The 20353-nt window shown below is 46.6% G+C and overlaps 1 protein-coding gene across 1 annotated transcript; it reads right to left on the bottom strand.

Moving 5' to 3' along the window:
• Positions 1-1261: 1261 nt before the first annotated feature.
• On the bottom strand, positions 1262-2530 carry LOC146180766 (uncharacterized). The gene is made up of 2 exons (XM_084575649.1): positions 2207-2530; positions 1262-1368 (listed from the first exon to the last, which is right to left on the bottom strand). Exons 1-2 carry the CDS (start codon positions 2520-2522, stop codon positions 1262-1264), a joined length of 423 nt encoding a protein of 140 aa, XP_084431775.1. The 5' UTR covers positions 2523-2530.
• Positions 2531-20353: the final 17823 nt, after the last annotated feature.

Raw genomic sequence — 20353 nt, 5'->3', positions numbered from 1 at the left:
CGATCCAAAATTCCTCTATTTACTGCTGGAAATAGAGACGCATCAGAAGTGCCTCCGGCATACAGAACCACGTCGCAGGGGTTCCATTTACATTCCCAAGCAACATCAAGTTCCTTCGTGGACGCACTTTAAATAAAAACATTATGCAACGGCAACTACGCCGGCCGACTTGCGCGCATGTGCGCGTCGCTGGACTCGAATTCCTCTATTTACTGCTGAAAAAAAAAACATTATGCAACACCAACTAGGCCGGCATTACTGCGAGCATGGCGTGCGGCGCCGGACTCTAAATTCTGCTATTTACTGCTGGAAACAGACGCATCAGAAGAGTCTCCGGGATACAGAACCTCGTCGCAGGGGTCTGATTTACATTCCTAAGCAATATCAAGAACGTTCGTGGACGCACCTTAAAGAAAAACATTATGCAACGCCAACTAGCCTGCGAGCATGGCGTGCGGCGCTGGACTCGAAATTCCTCTATTGCCTCTCACATACTCCTCCAACTAAACCAATGCTGTGCTAGCTGCATCCGCTTGACCCCTGCAGACGTTCTAACCTTATCCTCCCACCTAATTTTCTATCGAGCGCTGCTACGCTTTCTTTCCCTCGGAATCTAATTCGTTACCCTTAGCGAAAATGTCCGACCCATGCCCATGTTTTCTTTTTGATTTAGACTAGAATGCCATTGACTTTGCACGCTGCCTATTTCGAAATGTTACGCCTACCACTTTTCGTACTTTACCTTTCTGCGTTGTCATCAACTAAAGTAGTTAGGACCTTTTTCGTTACCCTCAAGTTACAGCCCTATTGATGAATACCGGTAGGATGCAACCGTTTTAAGCTTTCCTCGTGAGCGATACCACTGCTAGCGGTGATCTGCAAGTAATTACCAAATGGGATGCATCCCCATTCTATTCCCCTAGTTATTTACCATTAATGACCCGGATCTGCGGGTACTACCCGTTCCCAAAGTAGGCATGTTCGCTACCCACGGTACTGAAAATTACAATAGGCAGTGAAAAAGACACTACTTACCAAAACAGCACGTAGCAACAAAAACGCCGGATATGGGCATAAACGCCACTTGGTGTAGAGAGAGGAAGTGGGGCGAGAGACAGTGGTACGCATCGTGCCTGCTCTGCCAAGCCTCGCTTGGTGGCCCCGAGAGGGACCATTAAAACAAAAGAAAAAAGAAGCTGGCAAAGCAGCTTTGCGGCCCATAGGGCCTCGAAGTGTTGATTGCAGATGACGACTGAACACTTCACATGGGGTAGTGCTTTGCAATAACCTCCATCAGTCGAAGGAAGGGGTCATGGCAGCGCCGTCTACCATTTAGAGACAGCCACCAAAGCCACCCGAGGTAGGACTCTGTTAAGCGTGACCCGCATGGAGCGTTTTTCCGGGCGATTCGCCGGCGTCGACGGCAGCGGAGCGTTTTTTTGCCGGCGGAGAGGACGATTTTGCCAAATCGTCGGGATCTGACTGAACAGATAAAAACGCCGACGACGCGCCGACGCCGGAAGTCGGCAGCGGCAGAGGGCCAATGAGAGCCGGAGCAGCCGTCACGTGATTCCGGTTGGAGCCACGCCCACGCCGGCCGAGGGAGAGGGAAGCTCGCGAGAGCGGAAAGAACGACGGGGGTTTGGCGCTCCCACGGCGCCGAGGGTTTCGGGTTTCTCGGCCGAAACGGCCGAACAGCAATGTAGTCTTTCGGAGTCGCTCCGCGCACGAGGCGACGACAGCAAGGTCCGGGCATCGGGCACCGTGCATTTCCTTTTTTTTTTTTTAGGTTTTTAGAGTTCGGTGAAGGTGGGCCGTCCGCTGGGGCCACGAGTGTTTACGCTGAGCTCGGAGGTTGTTTATGAGCTGCTAGCCTTGTCAGCGGACCTCCGATACCTCCCTTGTGCTATGGCTTCTGCATTTAGATCCATAGCTGTTGGAAGTGATGCCTGTGCCTGTTTTCTTGACACACCTGACCCAGAAGAAAGAGAGGAAACCACAACTTGAAGCTCGCGGCGACAGGGAAAACAAGATGTGCGCGACCTCGACGCACGGCCGGATGGGGGCGCGTGCGTCGCGCAACTGGGCGGCAAAAAAAAAAACGCCGCTCGGCTGCTGACCATGCGGGAGTGAAATCGTCGACGCCGGCGCGGGCGTCGGGCGTGCGACGCGTTTTCGCGTGCAAAAAACGCTCCATGCGGGCCACGCTTTAGCGCTGGGGTCAGCTTGTGGCCGCTTCTTAACAGACGGGCCTTGGCCTTCTGCCAACAGCTCTCAATGTCCTGAGTGTGGGCACCAGCGGGGTTCACAAAAAACTGTGAGTGATTAACGGTGTTGTGGGTGAAGTTCATGTTAACACCGTTGCTTTCCTGCAGCCCCGGTACACACTGGTACGCCGCCCACTCATCAGTGACTATCGTGGTCCCCGGTCGAACGTTGTCGGCAATAATCTTTCCCAGGGTCGCCGCGTCTCGTCGGTCGACTTTAAACAGGCGAAGTTCTTTGGTGGCCACCCAGATCATCCCGAAGATCCACGGCCCGTGGTCGACAACACCGCCATAATTGTTCTGGCGGTGTGGTGGCACATTGTCGCCTGCCAAAAGCCGGCCACGATTGTATTTGCGTTTGCCCCTCATGAGGCATTCATCTACTTGCACTTATTCCCCCGGTCCACCCATTGGGGGCTGCTCCGCGAGTTCGCGCAGCAAATTTCGCGGACGTAATTGGTCCTGTCCGTACACTTCTGCTTCGAAATCTCCTCGTTCTGCATCTCTCTGGCGAGGGGCATGGATATCTGTTTAGACATGCAGAACGTCAAATACAGTATAGTTGACCGCGGCAGCTTTACATTAGGACCGCCTAGGCAAAAAAAACTGGGCAAAAAAACTGGCCGAATCACCTCCGGCGGCTTGTAGGCCAGCCGATCCTTGCAAAGCAGCGATGCTGTGAAGTTGCGACAGTTGCTTGCGGCACCTGTTGCATTGGAACTGTGCACGTCTTCCTTTCGTCGAAGCGCGATAGTACGTCACCACTTCGCCACTGCAGTTCGGCTTGTGTCGTTAAAGCCCAGTTGGCCGCAAACTCCCCAGTACTCCGACGTAGCCGGATGGCCTACCGATGTGGAGGAGGGATGCGGTCGCACAGTAGACGACTGAGGTGCGAGTCGCAAACATCGCACAAATTCTTCTTGCAACGCTTCGCCCTCCATGATGCGGCCCATCTCGTTGAACTTTGGGTCCCAGCGAACCAACGACATCCTGAATTGGTGCAGGGAGCACAAACGCTTCGCAAGGTCTCGCACGAAAATGGCACTTCCAAAAAGTGAAGTGACTCGAGTCCTCAAAATGCCGTGTGTAAGGGGTGTTATGACCGTGCATGGTCCGCACTTGCGCGCACTATTGTTCGCCTGTGGGCATGGATATGTGCTGTGGATATGTGCTGTTGGTGCAAGGGCTCTAAGTGAGCCTGTTTCCATGAATCTTTTTGTGTGAGCCTGCTTTGCTTTGTGGTGACCCTGCAAATGCCAAATTGGCCCTGTCAAGGGAATGTCAAGAAAAATACAAAGAAACGTCGCCCTGTGAGAAATAGCCGGATGTGCTTTTGTTCAATTGTTCACCCTTCCCGTCGAGAAGCGCTATTGTCAAGTGAGGAATGCCTATTGTCCAAAGGAGAGGATGTACAGGACAAGAAAGGAGCATGACGAATACGGCCATTAGAGGAATTCCCGGGAATGCAGGAAAGATTTGCAATTGTCGGAAAGGGACAATGCTGGGACCAAATATGTGGCTCGCACATGCACTTGGGTTTCTGAGAAGGAAATCCACTTGCCGGAACCGAGTCGGTCACCGGAACCGAAAACACCGAGTCGGTCAGACAGGACTCTGTCACAATGGGCTAAAACTACATCACTAAGAACGGGAGCAATACATGAGCCGATACAGACCCCTTGCTTTTTTTTATAAAGACCTGGTCATTCAAATCTATGTAAGTTGACTTTTATTAAATGAAAGCAATTCGAGAAAACTTTCGATGGATGCACCTGCTGCATTTTGAAAAGCTATTGGTCCATCGCAATAAGTGCAATGTTCCACATAACTGAGGAGTTTATATCTTGTGGCAAGGAGTAATATAAACCCTTTATGTCAAAAGAGCAGGCCAAAAGACCTTTGCGCGCGGCTCACTGCTGGGCGCCCACGGCGGTCCTAGTAGACGCTCACTACTTTTGTCGGACATGCCAATTGGCACCGTGCACATGCCTATGAGTCGCCCCTAACTTTATTTTTATTTTTTTTTTTCACGAGTTTAGAAAGACTGGTAACGCAGGGGAAAGAAGTGTGTTCTGTTTAGGAAAGAACGCTTCGCGGAACATATGGACGCTGTAAATCCGAAGATGATGGTCAGCTGACTGCTCGTTGGACGGCAGCGATTCTTAGCGCTGCTTCGCTTCGTAAAGCTTATTTGGCAACGTGAAAAATGTTTTATCAGGCGAGTGAAAATGTGTGCAACCCATCAACTGCAGCCTAGCAATACATTTGTGCCTATAGAATCGCGCGAATAGAATAAGGGCGAAAGCGACCCACGCACAGCCACGGACGGACTCGAGACCCGCCAGCGCCCATGCATTCGTCACGTGACTCCGCGCCGCCGCCCGGAGGACGAGAAGGGGAGGAGAAGTAAAGGAAAAGAAAGGAGGAGGGCCGGAGCGGCGAGGAGAAATAAGGAACGCCAACAAGGAAGCGGGCGTGCGGGCCACGAATGGGCGTCTTTGACTGCGCTTTGGCCTTACTTGCTTCCCACCATCCCGCGGTCCAATTCACGCAAACCTATCGTCATGCCACCACGTAATCTATCGCATTTCGTAGGTCCTGTACGATAAATATTCTTGTCAATGTATTATTCGTCGTACTTGCATTTATGTACATGTGCCAACTTCGATTTCGGTACTGCTACGACAAATACGACAATTAGGCAAGATGGGGCTGTATCTGAAGACGGCATTGCTGACGCAGGGGCTGAATAGTTTCGAACATTTGTCCAAAGTACCCAAAATATATCCGGAATCCGCCCGGCTTTGCCTACCTATCCCGGATAAAAAAGCTTCGGCCTAGTTGGCGCTGCATAATGTTTTTTTTTTTTCCAAGTGCGTCCACGAACGCACTCGATATTGCTTGCAAATGTAAATGGGACCCCTGCGACGCGGTTCTGTATTCCGGAGGCTCTTCTAATGCGTCTGTTTCCAGCAGTAAATAGAGGAATTTCGAGTCCAGCGCCGCACGCCATGCTCGCAGTTCGGCCGGCCTAGTTGGCGTTGCATAATGTTTTTCTTTAAGGTGCGTTCACGAACGATCTTGATATTGCTTGGGAATGTAAATCAGACCCCTGCGACGCGGTTATGTATTCCGGAGGCTCTTCTGATGCGTCCGTTTCCAGCAGTAAATACAGGAATTTCAAGTCCAGCGCCGCCCGCCATGCTCGCAGGTCGGCCGGCCTAGTTGGCGTTGCATAATGTTTTTCGTTAAGGTGCATCCACGAAGGAACTTGATGTTGCTTGGGAATGTAAATGGAACCCCTGCGACGTGGTTCTGTATGCCGGAGGCACTTCTGATGCGTCTCTGTTTCCAGCAGTAAATAGAGGAATTTTTGATCGGCGCAGCCACACCAAGCGCACGCCCCTGAGGAGGGAGAGCATTGAGAGGAGGAGACCGCGCATCCATACCGCTGGACGTCCATCGGCGCAGCAACACCAAGCGCACGCCGCTGAGCTTGTAAACGAGCCCGAACAGCTGGAGAGAGAGCCATGAGAGGAGGAGACCGCGCATCCATCGGCGCGCAACCACCACCATTTTACGTGACCCCAAACTCAGCGCACGCCGCATACGGCTGGACATCCATCGGCGCAAGCACCGCAGCCACCACCAAGCGCACGCCGCTGAGCTTGCAAACGAGCCCGGACAGCTGGAGAGAGAGCCATGAGAGGAGGAGACCACGCATTCATCGGCGCGCACCACCACCATTTTACGTGACCCCCAACTCTGCGCCATTGCCATGAAAGGAGGACAGGAGAGTGAAAAAATAGAGAGGGAGAAGGAAAGAGAGAGGAGGACAGTCGGGAGTGGCGAGGAGAAGTAAGGTACGCCAGTTAGGAAAAAGCCCAGTGGTGCACTACGTCGTACACAGTGCCTGGATATATGCTGCCCTGGATGCTGTAGCGATGCTTCTACTGTAGACATTTACGAGGGTTGCGGCGATGATCTTGGAGAGCTGGTCGATGCCGCGATCCCTGACATGGGCTGCTGCGTACAAAGAAAATCCTCGGCCCCTTCGCAGCTATACAGGAAACGGTGCTGTAAAAGAGTAGAAAAAAGTTGCATTATGAACATAGCGATTTGATGAATGCGCAACATATGGCAAAACCTTCGACAGAGAAATCTGTGTTCTTCTACCTCAATCAGGGTTGAGAATGCGCACGGCAGACGTGCGCCTCAGCATATAGTCAGGCAGCGGTTAGTTGCCGACGGCGGATGTTTTCGCGGAGGTCTCCATAGCCGTGGCCGATTGTTTTTTTTTTTTGTTGTTTTTTTTTTTTTTGAACACGAGGAGCGTCCATGCCACGAGCTGCTGCTGCATGAGGTCCTGGAAGCACGTGGGGAGAGACAAGCGACACAGCACTTACAAATAAGCAAAATACGAGACAATTTTGCGCAATTTATACTTACCTTGACGGTGCTTGCGATCTCCCGCAGGTCGTCGCCATTATCAACGTCATTCCGCCCAACGTAGAGCACGGATCGGCGTGTTGAAAGCGCATTCACGTAAACACGCAGGCCTGCCATCGTCGAGCACCTCGGTGACTGAACGCACCGCGCCGGTGCCATGCAGCAACGAGATCCACCCACGAACCGAATGCCGGAATTATAGTAGAGTCCCTAGAAGTATTTGCTAGTCTGCCGTCCGAGCGGGGTTCCCTACGGAACCGGTTGGCCGCTTCCCGGATGAATGCGCAGGGGGCGCTGTACGCATTCGGAGCGTGGTCGCGTTGTGTACGTGGTGCTGTGGCGGTTGTGCCGTACTGCGAGTCTGCGCCGCGCTGATCCGTTGGTGCCGTGGCAAGGCTCGTGCACTTTTTTTCGCTCGCGAGCCGGAATGCGCCCAAATTAGCTAGCATGTGTGCAAGTGTGCCTTTTTTATGGATATGTGATCGCGTCATGTCCAGAAAACGGGGTAAGAGTGATAGCACGTGTTTCTTGCCCGGGTGCAAGAGCGGGTAGCGCTCGTGCAAGGTGAAATGCTCACTCTTCAGGACACCGAAAGATGCAGGGAAGAGGCAAGAGGGGGATCGCAACATCAAGCGCGGCGGTAAAGGCAATAACATTGTTTATTGTTTCAGCTAGGGCATAAAGGAATATGTAAAACAAAAATTAAAAGGCGTAATAAATGAAAGAAAATAGGTTGGCTGTGTTCTAATAAAATTCAAGAGAGAACGATGATAAGGCCCTTGCGTGCAAGCAATATACGAAGATGGGTTGCTCGCCGAAAGGCCCACTGCCGTCAGGCGCCGATATTGTCGGCTTCAGTGGCGGGCAAACCCACAAGTGGTGAATATCTTCCTCATTATTTTGTGAGTTGCAGACAGGAAATTTTGGACGTTGATATAAATATCGGTGTATATAAATATGGGATGATCCGGATCGGGGTTGCCCTCACATTACTGTAACACGAATAAGCTAGCGTCGACGTTTGTGAGCGACATTACAAACCCTGCTTTATTGAACGAAGTTTTAAGACAGGTAAAGGTATTTGAGATTCCACGGGATTTTACGCAACTCACGAAGGATGCCATCTCAACGCTGTCTCCTGACACTCCAAAATACTTGTTGAAACCCCTGCCTCTCAAGAGAAAGGAGCGCAACTTGTACGAGCAAAAACAGCCAGCAGGGAGACCTGCAGAGAGAGAAAAAAAAGTGCAATGATCCTGAAGCATCAGTGGAGCCAGTTGAAGAATACAGCGGTGATGGATCGTGTGACGTGAGCCTGCTCCAGGAATGCAGAAAGCTGCATGCCACCGCCACTGGGGACAAATGTCGATCTTTCTGATGTTGAGCAATGAACATTCGCATAGTGCCACTCAAGCGAGGACGAATCTCCGGAGGCAATCGCCATCGGCGAGTTCTGTTCCATCGCAGTGGTGAAGCTGCCATGAATGCTGCTGTGTGCATTCGAGGAAACAAAGTCAAGGAGGTAGCTGTAAAATCGACAGAAGAGGTAATTAATCTTCTTCAGGACATTGCGAAACTCAGCTTGTGTCCTGGCAGCGGATTGAAGCCTATTACCAAGACCTTTCCCACCTACAATGGGCGTTACTTAATTTGCGACGAACTGTACCATTATTTCTGATGCAACATACATATAGCCTGCAAATACTTGCGAAAGTTAACTCAGAACACCCAGTCAAGAAGAAGAAAAAATTAAGAAACAGACTTCTATGTCTCGAGCAGTTTGTCGTACGAAGGACAAGGTGGCAAAGCTGGTAAAAGCTCTAGGTGAAATGAAAAATGAAAATGAACACCTACAAGGACAGAGTTTGAAAGAAGTGTTAGTGCCCTTCCTCTCAACCAACAGCTGGCTGTTAAAATATGTTTTAGAGGTTGCAAAACACAAGTCAACAAAAGTGATGGCATATGCTGATGAGTGGCTACTAGGCTTCCTAAGTACCAAAGAATGCCTATCAGCAGTAAGCCTGAAGCGCGGTCCAATTTGAAGGGCTCGGATTCCCATCTTGCGTACTTTAATTGTGCATGCATCCGAAAGTTTCTAGTTCTACATACGTGTTATAACTTAGCTAAACGTCCGAAGAAGTTAAGATGAAACTATAGCGTGAATGAAAACGCCGGCGACAGCGCTCTGTTGCTCGCACACATGGTCCTTGGAGCCTAGAATGTGCGTCTAGTATAGTCCTCCATGCAAGCGCAATTGTTTGCACAAAATCCCCAGAAGTCTTCATTACAATACGGCACGGCGGTAGCTTCAGCAGGATAATAGGGTATAAAAAGCAGCTTTAATTTCTACATCGGCTCAGGGGCATGCGCGCAAAACTTCGCTCACGAAAAAAAAAAGTTGCATCCGTGGTTATGCCAACAACTCGGCTGCGATTTCAATATTACGACTGAAATCAAAGACTAAAGAGCGGCATCGCATGTACAAGGCACCTGACAATGAGCATGCAACGAATGCATTTCGAAGCGCACGGGCGCGCGCGTCGTCTGCTCCATCAGCAGTGGCGCACTCCGGTTCACCGCAGCGCCACCGCGGCGATCATTCAGCGGCAGCCCCCGCCGCGGCCGGCTGACGAGAGACTCAAGCATTCTTGTCAGCACTCACCATTGAGGATATGCCTTTCGAGCAAAGACAAGATCATTGGGCTTCTAACCTGCTGAATATCCTAGGCACTACTACTGCGGCTATGCATCCTCGGGCACTCCGCCGACAGGCCTCCCATTTTACCATTCGGGACGGCCTCCTCTACCGAAGGAACTACAACTCACACGGCAGAAAATGGCTTCTTGTCATTCCGCGCCACCTCCGCTCCGAGGTTTGTGCCCACCATCACACTGACCCGCAAAGCGCTCATGCCGGCGTCCTGAAAACCTATGATCGAATTCGTCAGAGGTATTACTGGCGGGGAATGTACAATTTCGTACGTCGTTACATTCGCTCTTGCACCGCCTGTCAACAACGCAAGATTTCTCGCCACCCCGCTGGCCCTCTCCAGCCTTTACCGTGTCCAGCTCGCCCGTTTAATCGCGTGGAAATAGACCTTTATGGTCCGCTACCATGCAGTACCGCCGGTAATCGATGGGTAATAGTCGCCGTCGACCACCTGACCCGCTACGCCGAGACTGCTGCACTTCCCGCGGCGACAGCCCGAGAGGTAGCCCATTTTCTTCTGCACCACTTCATTCTTCGACACGGTGCCCCTCGCGAGCTACTCAGTGATAGAGGTCGTGTCTTTCTTTCCGAAGTAGTCCAAGAGCTCCTCTCGTCTTGCAAATCAATACATCGGGCTACAACCGCGTATCACCCGCAAACCAACGGCCTCACGGAGCGTTTCAACCGGTATACGCTTGGGGACATGCTCGCAATGTATGTTACATCTGAATCTGGGAGCTCCAACTGGGACCAGGTACTGCCATTCGTAACGTTCGCGTACAACACTGCCACCCAAGCAACAACTGGTTTTTCGCACTTCTTTCTCTTATACGGCCGTGAACCATCTTGTACTCTGGAGACAATTTTGCCATAAAATACAGATGCATCTGAGTACAGTGCTTTGTCCGATATTGTACAGAAGGCCGAGGAATGCCGTCAGCTAGCTCGCACGTTTACCTCCAACACTCAAGACTATCGCAAAGACCAGCATGATAGCGATACCCCTGCTCCAACGTTCCTGGCCAACAGCTTCGTTTGGCTATGCGTTCTTGCCACCAGCAAACTAGAAACGAAATACCACGGACCTTATCGCGTCTTGGAACGCACATCTCCTGTTAACTACATCATCGAGCCAGCCACCCCTTCTTCCGACCACCGCCGCCGCGGCCGTGAGGTTGTCCATGTTAGCCGCCTCAAGCCGTATTACAACCCTCTAGTCGTCTCTTCTCCGTGAGTCGCCAGGATGGCGACTTCTTCACGCGGGGGAAATGTAAAGAAGACAAAGAACAAACAACGCTGCGGCATCGCCATCATCATCGCTTGTCTCCGGCGCCCATCTCTCTCGCGCTGAAGCTGTGCCCTGCGGCTGGTAATTCGATCTTGCTGTGCCCGAATTACTGCCAGCGCTAGACGTTCGAACCAGCTATTAATTCCATATTTCAGGCTGGTCGTAATGATGATATTGTCACGTAGTGGTGACAATGTCGTAGACACCAAAAGAGGACACAGGCGTGACAGTACCGAAATTAATTCTTTATTGGGCTGGCTTGCGCCCGCAGAAGAATAGCAACAAACGTGTTATTCGATCTTCAAACTATAATGCCTGGCACACACGTCAACGCTGACTTTAGGCGGCTGAGAACCATCTAGATAAAATTGCAAACTGTTGCACAACATGGAACATTGTAGAAACATAGGCGAGTGGCCGGAATCTTCGAGACAGATCTCGGCGCATACTGCGCGACAAAGACACTGATAAAGGTGCGTCTAGTGACATCGAGTATTAACAAACAAACAATACAGAATTCATATGCATGCACGCCGTCTGCTGATAGAATAAAAATGCAGTTTTGAATGTTTCGCGGCAATATATACAATTTTGAGTGACATCGTGAATGAAATTATACAATGTACAATAAGTTGAGAATAATTATATGTACAAGCATATACAGTAATCGCATGCACAGTGTGTATTACACATGCGTTTTGGTATATATACAGCTGTGAACTGACACAGATGTTTACATTGTATTACAAGTACCAAGGTGGACTGAAAATCACCCGGACACGTCTATTTCATACGAAAACAAAAGGGCAAGACCATTGGCAAAAGAACTCTCGTTCACCAAGATAGAAAACGTCCTTAGCCAGAAAACTTACTATCTCCTTTGGCATACGCGCAAGGACGGGGAAAAGTGCACGTCGGCGCCGGCTTGAGGCGACAGCATCACAACAATTGCGCCAATACAAAGACATACAGAAATAAAAAAGTATAACTGAGTAACATTGTTTATAGAAAGCGTTCGTGAATTTTTGTAATTCGGTGCTGTGAAAAAAAAAGCTACTTACAGAGCAAAAAAAAATAAATAAAAACTGGCCAGCCACATTCTGCGCTTCTCATAGCTCCAAACAGTTTAAGCAGCACAACATCTATTACTGCCTGGGAAGGGCGTGACTAACTTATAACTGTGGAAATCATCAAACAAAAACTTCTCGTACCACGCGACCTGGCACGATGATCCGTATGCCCAAAGTATAAGTTGTCGTCATAAGCTAGAAAAAACATTGCAGTGGCTTAGGTCAGCTATGCTAGGATATAGGTAGTGAGAGGTACGTTTCCCTGGCTGAGCTTGTTGTGATCCTGTTTGTTTAGCAGTGAGAGACATTGGGTATACACATATTCATTTTGCTTGAGAGAGACGAAGACTGCCCGATGATCTGTGAAGAAGTATGCAACGGTCTCAATTTTTTTATACAGTATTTAGATTTGGCAGTCTCCAAACAAATTCTCATTCATTGAATGGTATCAACTTCATTTGGTGCCACAGTATCTCCCACACACTACACACGCGTCCAAACGGATTGTTCACAAATTTTGCTTCAAATTTCCGGGTCGCAGATGCACTTTGGGAAACTCGAATAGAGTGATCAAGCACAATAAGTGCCTTCAGTTCCTCTTCTGTTGGTTCGCGTTGAATAAACTACCATAGGCCCCACTCGGTGGTTGCTCCGTCTGTAGCGCTCGGCAGTCTGGCATCCCTCTCTGCCGGCGGCTGCGTTATGATGGAGGCGAACCAGAGAGACGCCCGTGTGCTGTGCGATGTCAGTGCACGTTAAAGATCCCCAGGTGGTTGGAATCAGTCCGTAGCCCTCCACTACGGCTCCTCTTTCTCTCTTTCCACTTTCTCCTCCACCTTCCTCCCTTTCATTACAGCGCGGTTCAGGTGTCCACAGAGCAAGTGTAACAGATACCGAGCCTTTCTTTTTGATGTGAACAAATTTATTATTATTAATAATAATAAAAATAATAATAATTGGTTCACAGGAAAGGCAAGCCGCAGTATCTGTCACACTTGTTCTGTGGACGCCTGAACCGCGCCGAAAGGGAAAGGAGTAATGCAACACTGAAAAACAGTTCCATCGTATTCCAGCATTCCAACGGGGGGCATTCCTACGTCGCTTGATTTGGACGAAGGTAGTCAGGGCAACCTGGAAACAACGAATTTAACAGGTTAGTTTCTATCTAACCAGTTGAGAACACACTCACTTAAAAAAAAAAGCGCTGGTTGACAGCAATGTTCATCTGATTCTAACGACTGCAAATGTTTCGTATTACTTACAGCATGAGGACACCTGCATCCGTCTTGTAATAAAAATGTCATTTTGAATGAACCAGTGCAATAGTATCATATGCTGCCAATACTGTCGCTTATGCCCTTAATGATAACCTTCTACTCAGATACACAAATGTGAGAAATCCGCGTGGTTGCAAGCCTCATGGGGACTAAAGCTATGAGGTGACAGGCTCCACTAAATGTGGACACTTGGGGGGCTTAACGTACACTCACAAAAATTTTGAGAGACTTTAGCGACTAAAGTAGTGAAAGGCGAAAGCCTGAGTGCCGCATACTGCTATGCAACTGATACCGATTAGTAATTATTAAAATAAATAATTTAGTCAGTAATAAATAACTAATTAGACATTATTTAGTCATTAACGAAGCAGTTACTTAGTTATTATATAGTAATTAGTTACTTAGTCATTATTTAGTAATTGATCATTGATTGGCATATGGCTACATAAGGCACGCATTCGCCCATACTGTGGTGGTGCTCCTGTGATTGGTCGAGACCTCTATGACGTCATCCCGCCTCGGCCAATCAGAGCAGCCGCAAAAGCGGGACACATTTTGTCAACGACAGCCTGAGCCATTAAAGGTTTTCGCCTTAACATAGAAAGGAAAGCCAATGTAAAATCCTGTTAACATAGATTGCATGGATAAATTATCTGCTTGTTTAAATGGAACTACAATCGTAGGAATGAACCCGTGTTCTCGAGATCAGCAGTCGAGCACCATAACCCAGGAATTTTTCCCGAATTAACAGCCCAGACTGTCCGTCATTGTTTTAGAAAACAATGCTACTAGAGCTGCAACATACAAGGTCTGAAATGACCACTTTGATGCACTTACCTCATCCACACTTCCCGTGACAATCAGTGATGTCGGGCTCTGGAAATCTCTGTGTTGATGCATACGAGGCGCCTGGTTTCTGAATGTTTCTTGAAGAGCTCCACTACTGCTGCTTGACTTCCCACAGGGGGGATGTTGAGCTGGAAAATCAACATGAGCAGTGCAAAGGGCACAGGTAAATTTAGCATGCAATTGCGACCAAAATACCGAACTTTGCATTTTTCACACCCAAATGAAGTATCTGCTTATTGGGTGCATCGTAAGATTGCCTGCGGGTAAATCTAAGCAGCACACGATTTGCTGCAGCTCAGCGAGAAAATTTTGTGACAGAAATGTTCCTGTACATCACTTGTTTAGATCAGGAATGCTACTACAGCTGAAGACCAAACACACAGATAAACATAGCAACCGAGACAGCAAGACGTCCGCAGCAAATATAAAAGGTGGAGAGTTCAATACAGTTAAGCCTAACTAACGACAGTAAGTTGTTTTTGCATGGTTTGGCAGTGACTAACAAAGGTGCAACTAGAAAGTGCTCATCATTTGGTATTCAACGCTGTATGCACATAAACCAAATTGGAATGCAAATTAAGTTCACTAATAAGTAACTTACTACCTGAACTATAATATTATACTTGCTCGTCACTAAAGTAGAGAGACAGAAAGACGAAGCCTACACAGTGTAAAAGAGCACTTAACAGGGTAGAGGGGAGCCTCAGCTCGCAAATCGAGCGAACGTTTCAACAAGTGGATTTGTCTTTGTCTGAGCAGACGAAGAAATCCAGAAGCTAGCTATTCAACGATATATAGCACGGCTAATAACATATAACTATTTAATAAATTCGAATTTAACACTAAGTATACACTGATGTACACATACGACACCAAAAATGGCTTGGCCGACTACCCGCTGCGGTGACTCCGTGGCTATGTACTCTGCTACTGAAACAGAGAACAAGGGTTCCAACTTGACCATGCCGGATCCCGGTCCGAAAATATGCACCTGTGCTGGTGTTGGTGTGACATCAGATTTTAGCATTGTGCGTTGTCTCTCAGAGATTAACAAAGGATGCGTACATGACAACTGCACATGTTCATCGACTTGATGTCAAGAAATCTGGGCTTGAAAATTGAAGTGACATGGCTTTGAAACACATGTTAACTTTGAGCAGAGATGGCTAGATACCGTACCCGATAGATTCCGCGGACGCCAATAACTCAAACCTGCTTGATATTTTGGGTTTCATTCAAGAGCAGCCCCACTTCACAGGAAAGCCTACATTTGAACAGCTGATACTTCGGTCTCTGTGATGACCAAAAGTTCAAATTTTCCGACTAGAACTGGCACCAGCAATGCAGCGACATGAATGAAATGGTAGGCTGATTCTGACATCACCCTCCCATGAAAGGAGAGGCCAGGGTTGGCGGCTCCTGCCAAACGTAGTGTCAGAAAGCCCTACGTCCAGTTAGTGCTCGGTCATGTAAGCTGCGAACTACCGCCTCCCACGTAACGAAAGCGTTACGGATGGAGGGACGGACACGATCCACGAGCATGAGCCATTAAAGGCTATCACTTCAATATAAACGTGTACATGCATGCATATAAACAAACAACGTTCACTGTTGTGTGCCATGAGGAACAAAATTGCGAAAACAAAGAAGCTTTGCAAGACAACGCGATCTAAAATAGAACTTCGCTGACACATTTTTCGCTGGAGCGAAAAAGGGATACTTAAACCCGGGAAATGCAGCAAAACGAAAACTTAAACTAGGGGCACACTTAACCCATGTTGATGTGTAGACGCTGGAAAATCGGTATGTACCGGGGTGCTGGGACCCATAACGAACGTGACACCTGGGAAAAGGCGGCACCCGCGAACGCAACCGTGAAGTTTCACTGTATTTACATCCTATCATGTCTTCAGTTCACTTTATGCATAGTGCCGCAAATCCTGTATTTGTAATTACCTCCTCTCAGAAATGTTGCCTAATGCGCCGTGTACATATATCATACACACATATATTACATGACCACATCTACCATGCGCCCCGCCGTGGGGGTGCTGTGGTAACAGCGCACGACTGACAGCGATCGAGGTGAAAAGCAAGGAGCCTGTCGGTTGTGCGATGTCAGCGCACATCAAAACCTTTAATGGCCGAATTTTCGACCACACAGCCTGAGTCGCTTTTGGACGTTAAACCCCCAAAACCAAGTATTTTGTATGCTCACACATCTTTCTTCTGAGCGTATCTACCTTTATGGCCTCTTATTTTTGAAACTACTGTTGTTTGCGGTATTTTCGCTTAACGAGGAAAGGTCTCAATATAACAGGTTGGACTACACAGTTCATGAATGTTTCAGATCAGCCAATTCCGGTTCCTTATACTCTACAACAAACTTTTTGCGGCCACACTTCCTTACTTACCCAATACAGTGCAATAGTCGTACTCATACAATGCCTTGGCGAAATAATGATGCGCGAGCGCGCTTGAGAGGTGCACACAGCATGAAATATCAACGGAAAATGCCATCACCTTTATGATGAGCTCAGGGTTGTCAGGGCCAATGATATCCAAAAAGGCAGCAGATGTTTTGTCATTCCAGAAGAAGCCATCATCGCGAGTAAAGTTCCGCAGCTGGCACTGCAGTACCTGGACACACAACAATGAACAGTAAGAACTAGATGGTTTTCGGTGTTTAGCAGTTTAATTGCAATACTCGGCATCCTCAGCTGCCGCAACGCACACACTGCACCTTTTGCTCCCTATAAATAAAAACTGCCGTGCCAGCAGCCAGGACAAACTGCTGGAACTTGTGGTTTTCATCAGATTTAAAACTTGTGTTTTTTAACACAATGTGGCACTCTTTAGCAAGTCACTCCATCTGTTGCATGAGCCTGTAGCCAAGTCAAAAGGCTTGTTTTTAACCAGTGGCGTCTTGGATGAGGACAGACAGGGAAACTTCACAAGTGTAAGAAAGGTGAACTCAGATGTGTTTTCGAAATTGTTCACGTGCAATATCCTCCTTTTCTTGCAACAGTGACTTGTGCAGGTTTCCCACAAACAGTACAAATTTATTTATTTATTTATTTATTTATTTATTTATTTATTTATTTATTTATTTATTTATTTATTTATTTATTTATTTATTTCAGATACTGTCAATCCCCATTGGGATTTTTACAGGATGGGCATATAATTGAATAATGACTACAATAATGGCGATACAAAGGGTACAAATACATGAATACAGAAAAACAAACAGGTAGCAGGTGATAAACAATGTCATACACAGCATATCTAGGTAATAACGCAGTTAGACAAGGTAAATAATGTAGTAATACGATAGCTTTCATTTAGAGTATTGTAATTGGTTTGTTATATTTGGTTCGAAATGGTTTACGTGTTGTGTAGTAGTTCTTCTAGAAGGGTTACAACTTTCGGCAATGATGTGCTGTTGGTGATGTGGGGATCCAAACCGTTCCATTCGGTAGCTGCACGTGGAAAAAAAGAATATCTAAAACACTCGGTACGGAAAGAATATTCTTTGAGAGTTTGTGGGTGTTTATGGCGGGAAGGTCTGCATTTATCTAAGGATATATACAACGAGCTATCTATGTTTAGCGCATTGTGTAATAACTGGTGAAGTAATTTTAGTCGTGCAAGTTTGGCGCGGTTTTGTAAAGTAAGAATAGAGGCTTTTTTAAGCAATTGGGATGGCGAATCAGTGATCCTATATTTGTTAAATATAAATCTAACTGCCTTTCGCTGTACTCCTTCGATTTTGTTAATAAGCTGCTGTGTATAAGGGAACCAAATTGTGTTAGCGTATTCGAGAACTGGTCGTATAAATGTATTATATGCTAATAGTTTAGTTTCTGGTGGTGCTTCATGAAGTCGTCTTCTCAACAAGAATAACCGTTTCAAAGCAGAAGATACAATGCTGTTAATATGTGCTTCCCATCTTAGGTCATGTGAGAGGATTAAACCTAGGTACTTCTGTTGATTAACTCTTGTCAGTGGTATGTTATTTATGCTGTACGTGAAGTCGGACATTTGTTTTTTACGTGTTATAGTTAGGAAGGCGGTTTTTTGAATGTTTAGTTCCATTTGCCAATCCTTGCACCATGTTATCACGTCTTGAAGGGCGTTGTTTAAGTCATCGTGGTCCTTCGAAGAGTTAATTTCATTATAAATAATGCAGTCATCGGCAAAAAGTTTGATTTTAACTCTTATGTTAGTCGGTAGATCATTGATAAAGATGAGGAATAAAATCGGTGCAAGGACGCATCCTTGGGGTACTCCCGATGTAACCGATGCAGTGGATGAAATTTCATGGTTAACTGTAACATACTGAGATCGGTTAGTTAAATAGTCTTCTATCCAGTTTACAATGGAGCCGTTGCCTAAGGTTGTTCTATGTTTGCTAATTAGTTTTTTATGAGTTACTTTATCGAAAGCTTTAGAGAAGTCTAATGCAATTAAGTCAATTTGTTTTTGATTATCAATGCTTTGGGACAAATCATGCGTTAATTCTAGTAATTGAGTGATGGTGGAAAGTCCTCTCCGGAACCCATGTTGGACGGGTGACAGTGTGCTTTCTTGGTCAAGGTAACTAGTGATATGCTTTAGTATAATGTGTTCTAATAATTTTCCTACCGTGCATGTTAACGAGATTGGTCTGTAATTTGAAGCATCATCTTTGCTGCCTGTTTTGTGTACAGGAATTACTTTCGCAATTTTCCATTCTTCAGGAAGAGAACAAGTAGATAAGGATTTAAGAAACATTAAATGCAAGTATTTGGCGTTTACTTCGGCATATCTGTGAAGAAAAGTGTTAGGAATATTATCAGGGCCGTTTCCTTTTTTAGTATCAATTGATAGTAGCAGGCTCAGTACTCCAGCCTCAGTTATCGTTGGCATATCTAATGGTCTCTGGCAGATATGATCAACCACCGGAATCTGGCCATTATCAGCTGTGAACACGGAGTGAAAATATGCGTTTAAAGAGTTGGCGAACTTTTCGTTTTGGTCTCGCGAACTGAAAGTGTTTTTTTGCTTTTGGGGGTTAAGGTACGTCCAGAATTTTCCAGGTGAATGTTTCATAAAGTTAGGAAGGGTATCTGAAAAATAAATTCTTTTAGCTGTCTTAATCTTTGCTTTCATTTCACTGATGGCGTTCGTAAGCCTCTGTTTTATTTGAGAGTCATTTTTTAAATTTAAAGATTTTTTCAGTCTTTTTACTTTGCGTTTCGAGTGAATAACATCACGTGTTATCCATGGGTTATGTCTATTTGATCGTTTGGTTTTTTTTGGCACATACTTGTTGACACAGTGTGATACAATGGCCTTGAAGCTTTGCCATAGTGTATCTATATCTGTGCCTGGACAATTATAAAGTTCTTCAAATGATTCAAACTCCAATATTAGAAAATTAAGTATGCTTGAATCATCAGCCTTTGTAAAGTCTAAGCAAGTTGTTTTGGAAATGGAGTGAATTGTTGCGCCTTCAGTTGGAGTAGTGCATAACGTCAATTTATGGTCTGATATGCCATCTAGAACTGCTAACTTAGTGTCGTCAATTGAAAAATGATTGCTGAGGAAGATGAGATCAAGAATGTTAGATGCATTACCTTGAACACGTGTGGGTTCGTTAACAATTTGCAACAAGTCAAAACTAAGCATAATATCAAGAACAATTTCAGAACCAGGAGAGCGGTAGTACATTGTTTCCCAGTTTATATCTGGAAGATTGAAGTCGCCAAGTAGAATAAGTCTGGCTTTTTGTACATGACGCTGCATATATTCGTACAGTGATACTATTGCACGTTCGTCTGCCGAAGGACTGTGGTATACGCAGCCAACAGTAATGTTAGTAGTTTCAAAAATCAATTTACAAAAGAGTGCCTCAATACCCTCGACCTCCGGCAGGACTACGAAAGGAATTTTTTTGTTTATTAATATAGCCACACCTCCTCCTCGTGTTAACCTATCTCTGCGAACAATTGCATAGTTTGGGGGTGAAATTTCATTGTCACATATATCTTCAGTTAGCCACGTTTCCGTAATCGCCAGGAAATCAGGTTCGAGGCCTATCAGAAGCGATTCCAGTGATTCAAGTTTATTAATAATACTACGCGCGTTTACGTTCGCAAATGTTTTTGATTTCGTTTTGGGGGCTGCCGGGGGCGTAGGTTTGGTCCAGTACCTTGCTGGTTTTTTTCGTTTTTATTCTCGCTTGCATGTGTCTTGAAGGGCACTCGACGTTTATTTTCTTCATCCCATTGGAAAAGTTCCCCGTTAATGCGCACTTTATCGTAGACTAGAGCTACCTTTGCACCACGATCTTTCATTTCTTTTACACTATTCCACAATTTTTTTCTTATGTCACGTACTCGGACGGAGAAGTCTTCACTGATCGAATAATCTGAATCTTTAAGTTTACGAGTTTTTTA

This window comes from Amblyomma maculatum, chromosome 8 (genome assembly GCF_055883805.1).
Source record: "Amblyomma maculatum isolate TAMU_Amacu chromosome 8, ASM5588380v1, whole genome shotgun sequence".
In the NCBI taxonomy this organism is placed as follows: Eukaryota; Metazoa; Arthropoda; class Arachnida; order Ixodida; family Ixodidae; genus Amblyomma; species Amblyomma maculatum.
This window is presented reverse-complemented; position numbering and strand designations above follow the sequence as displayed.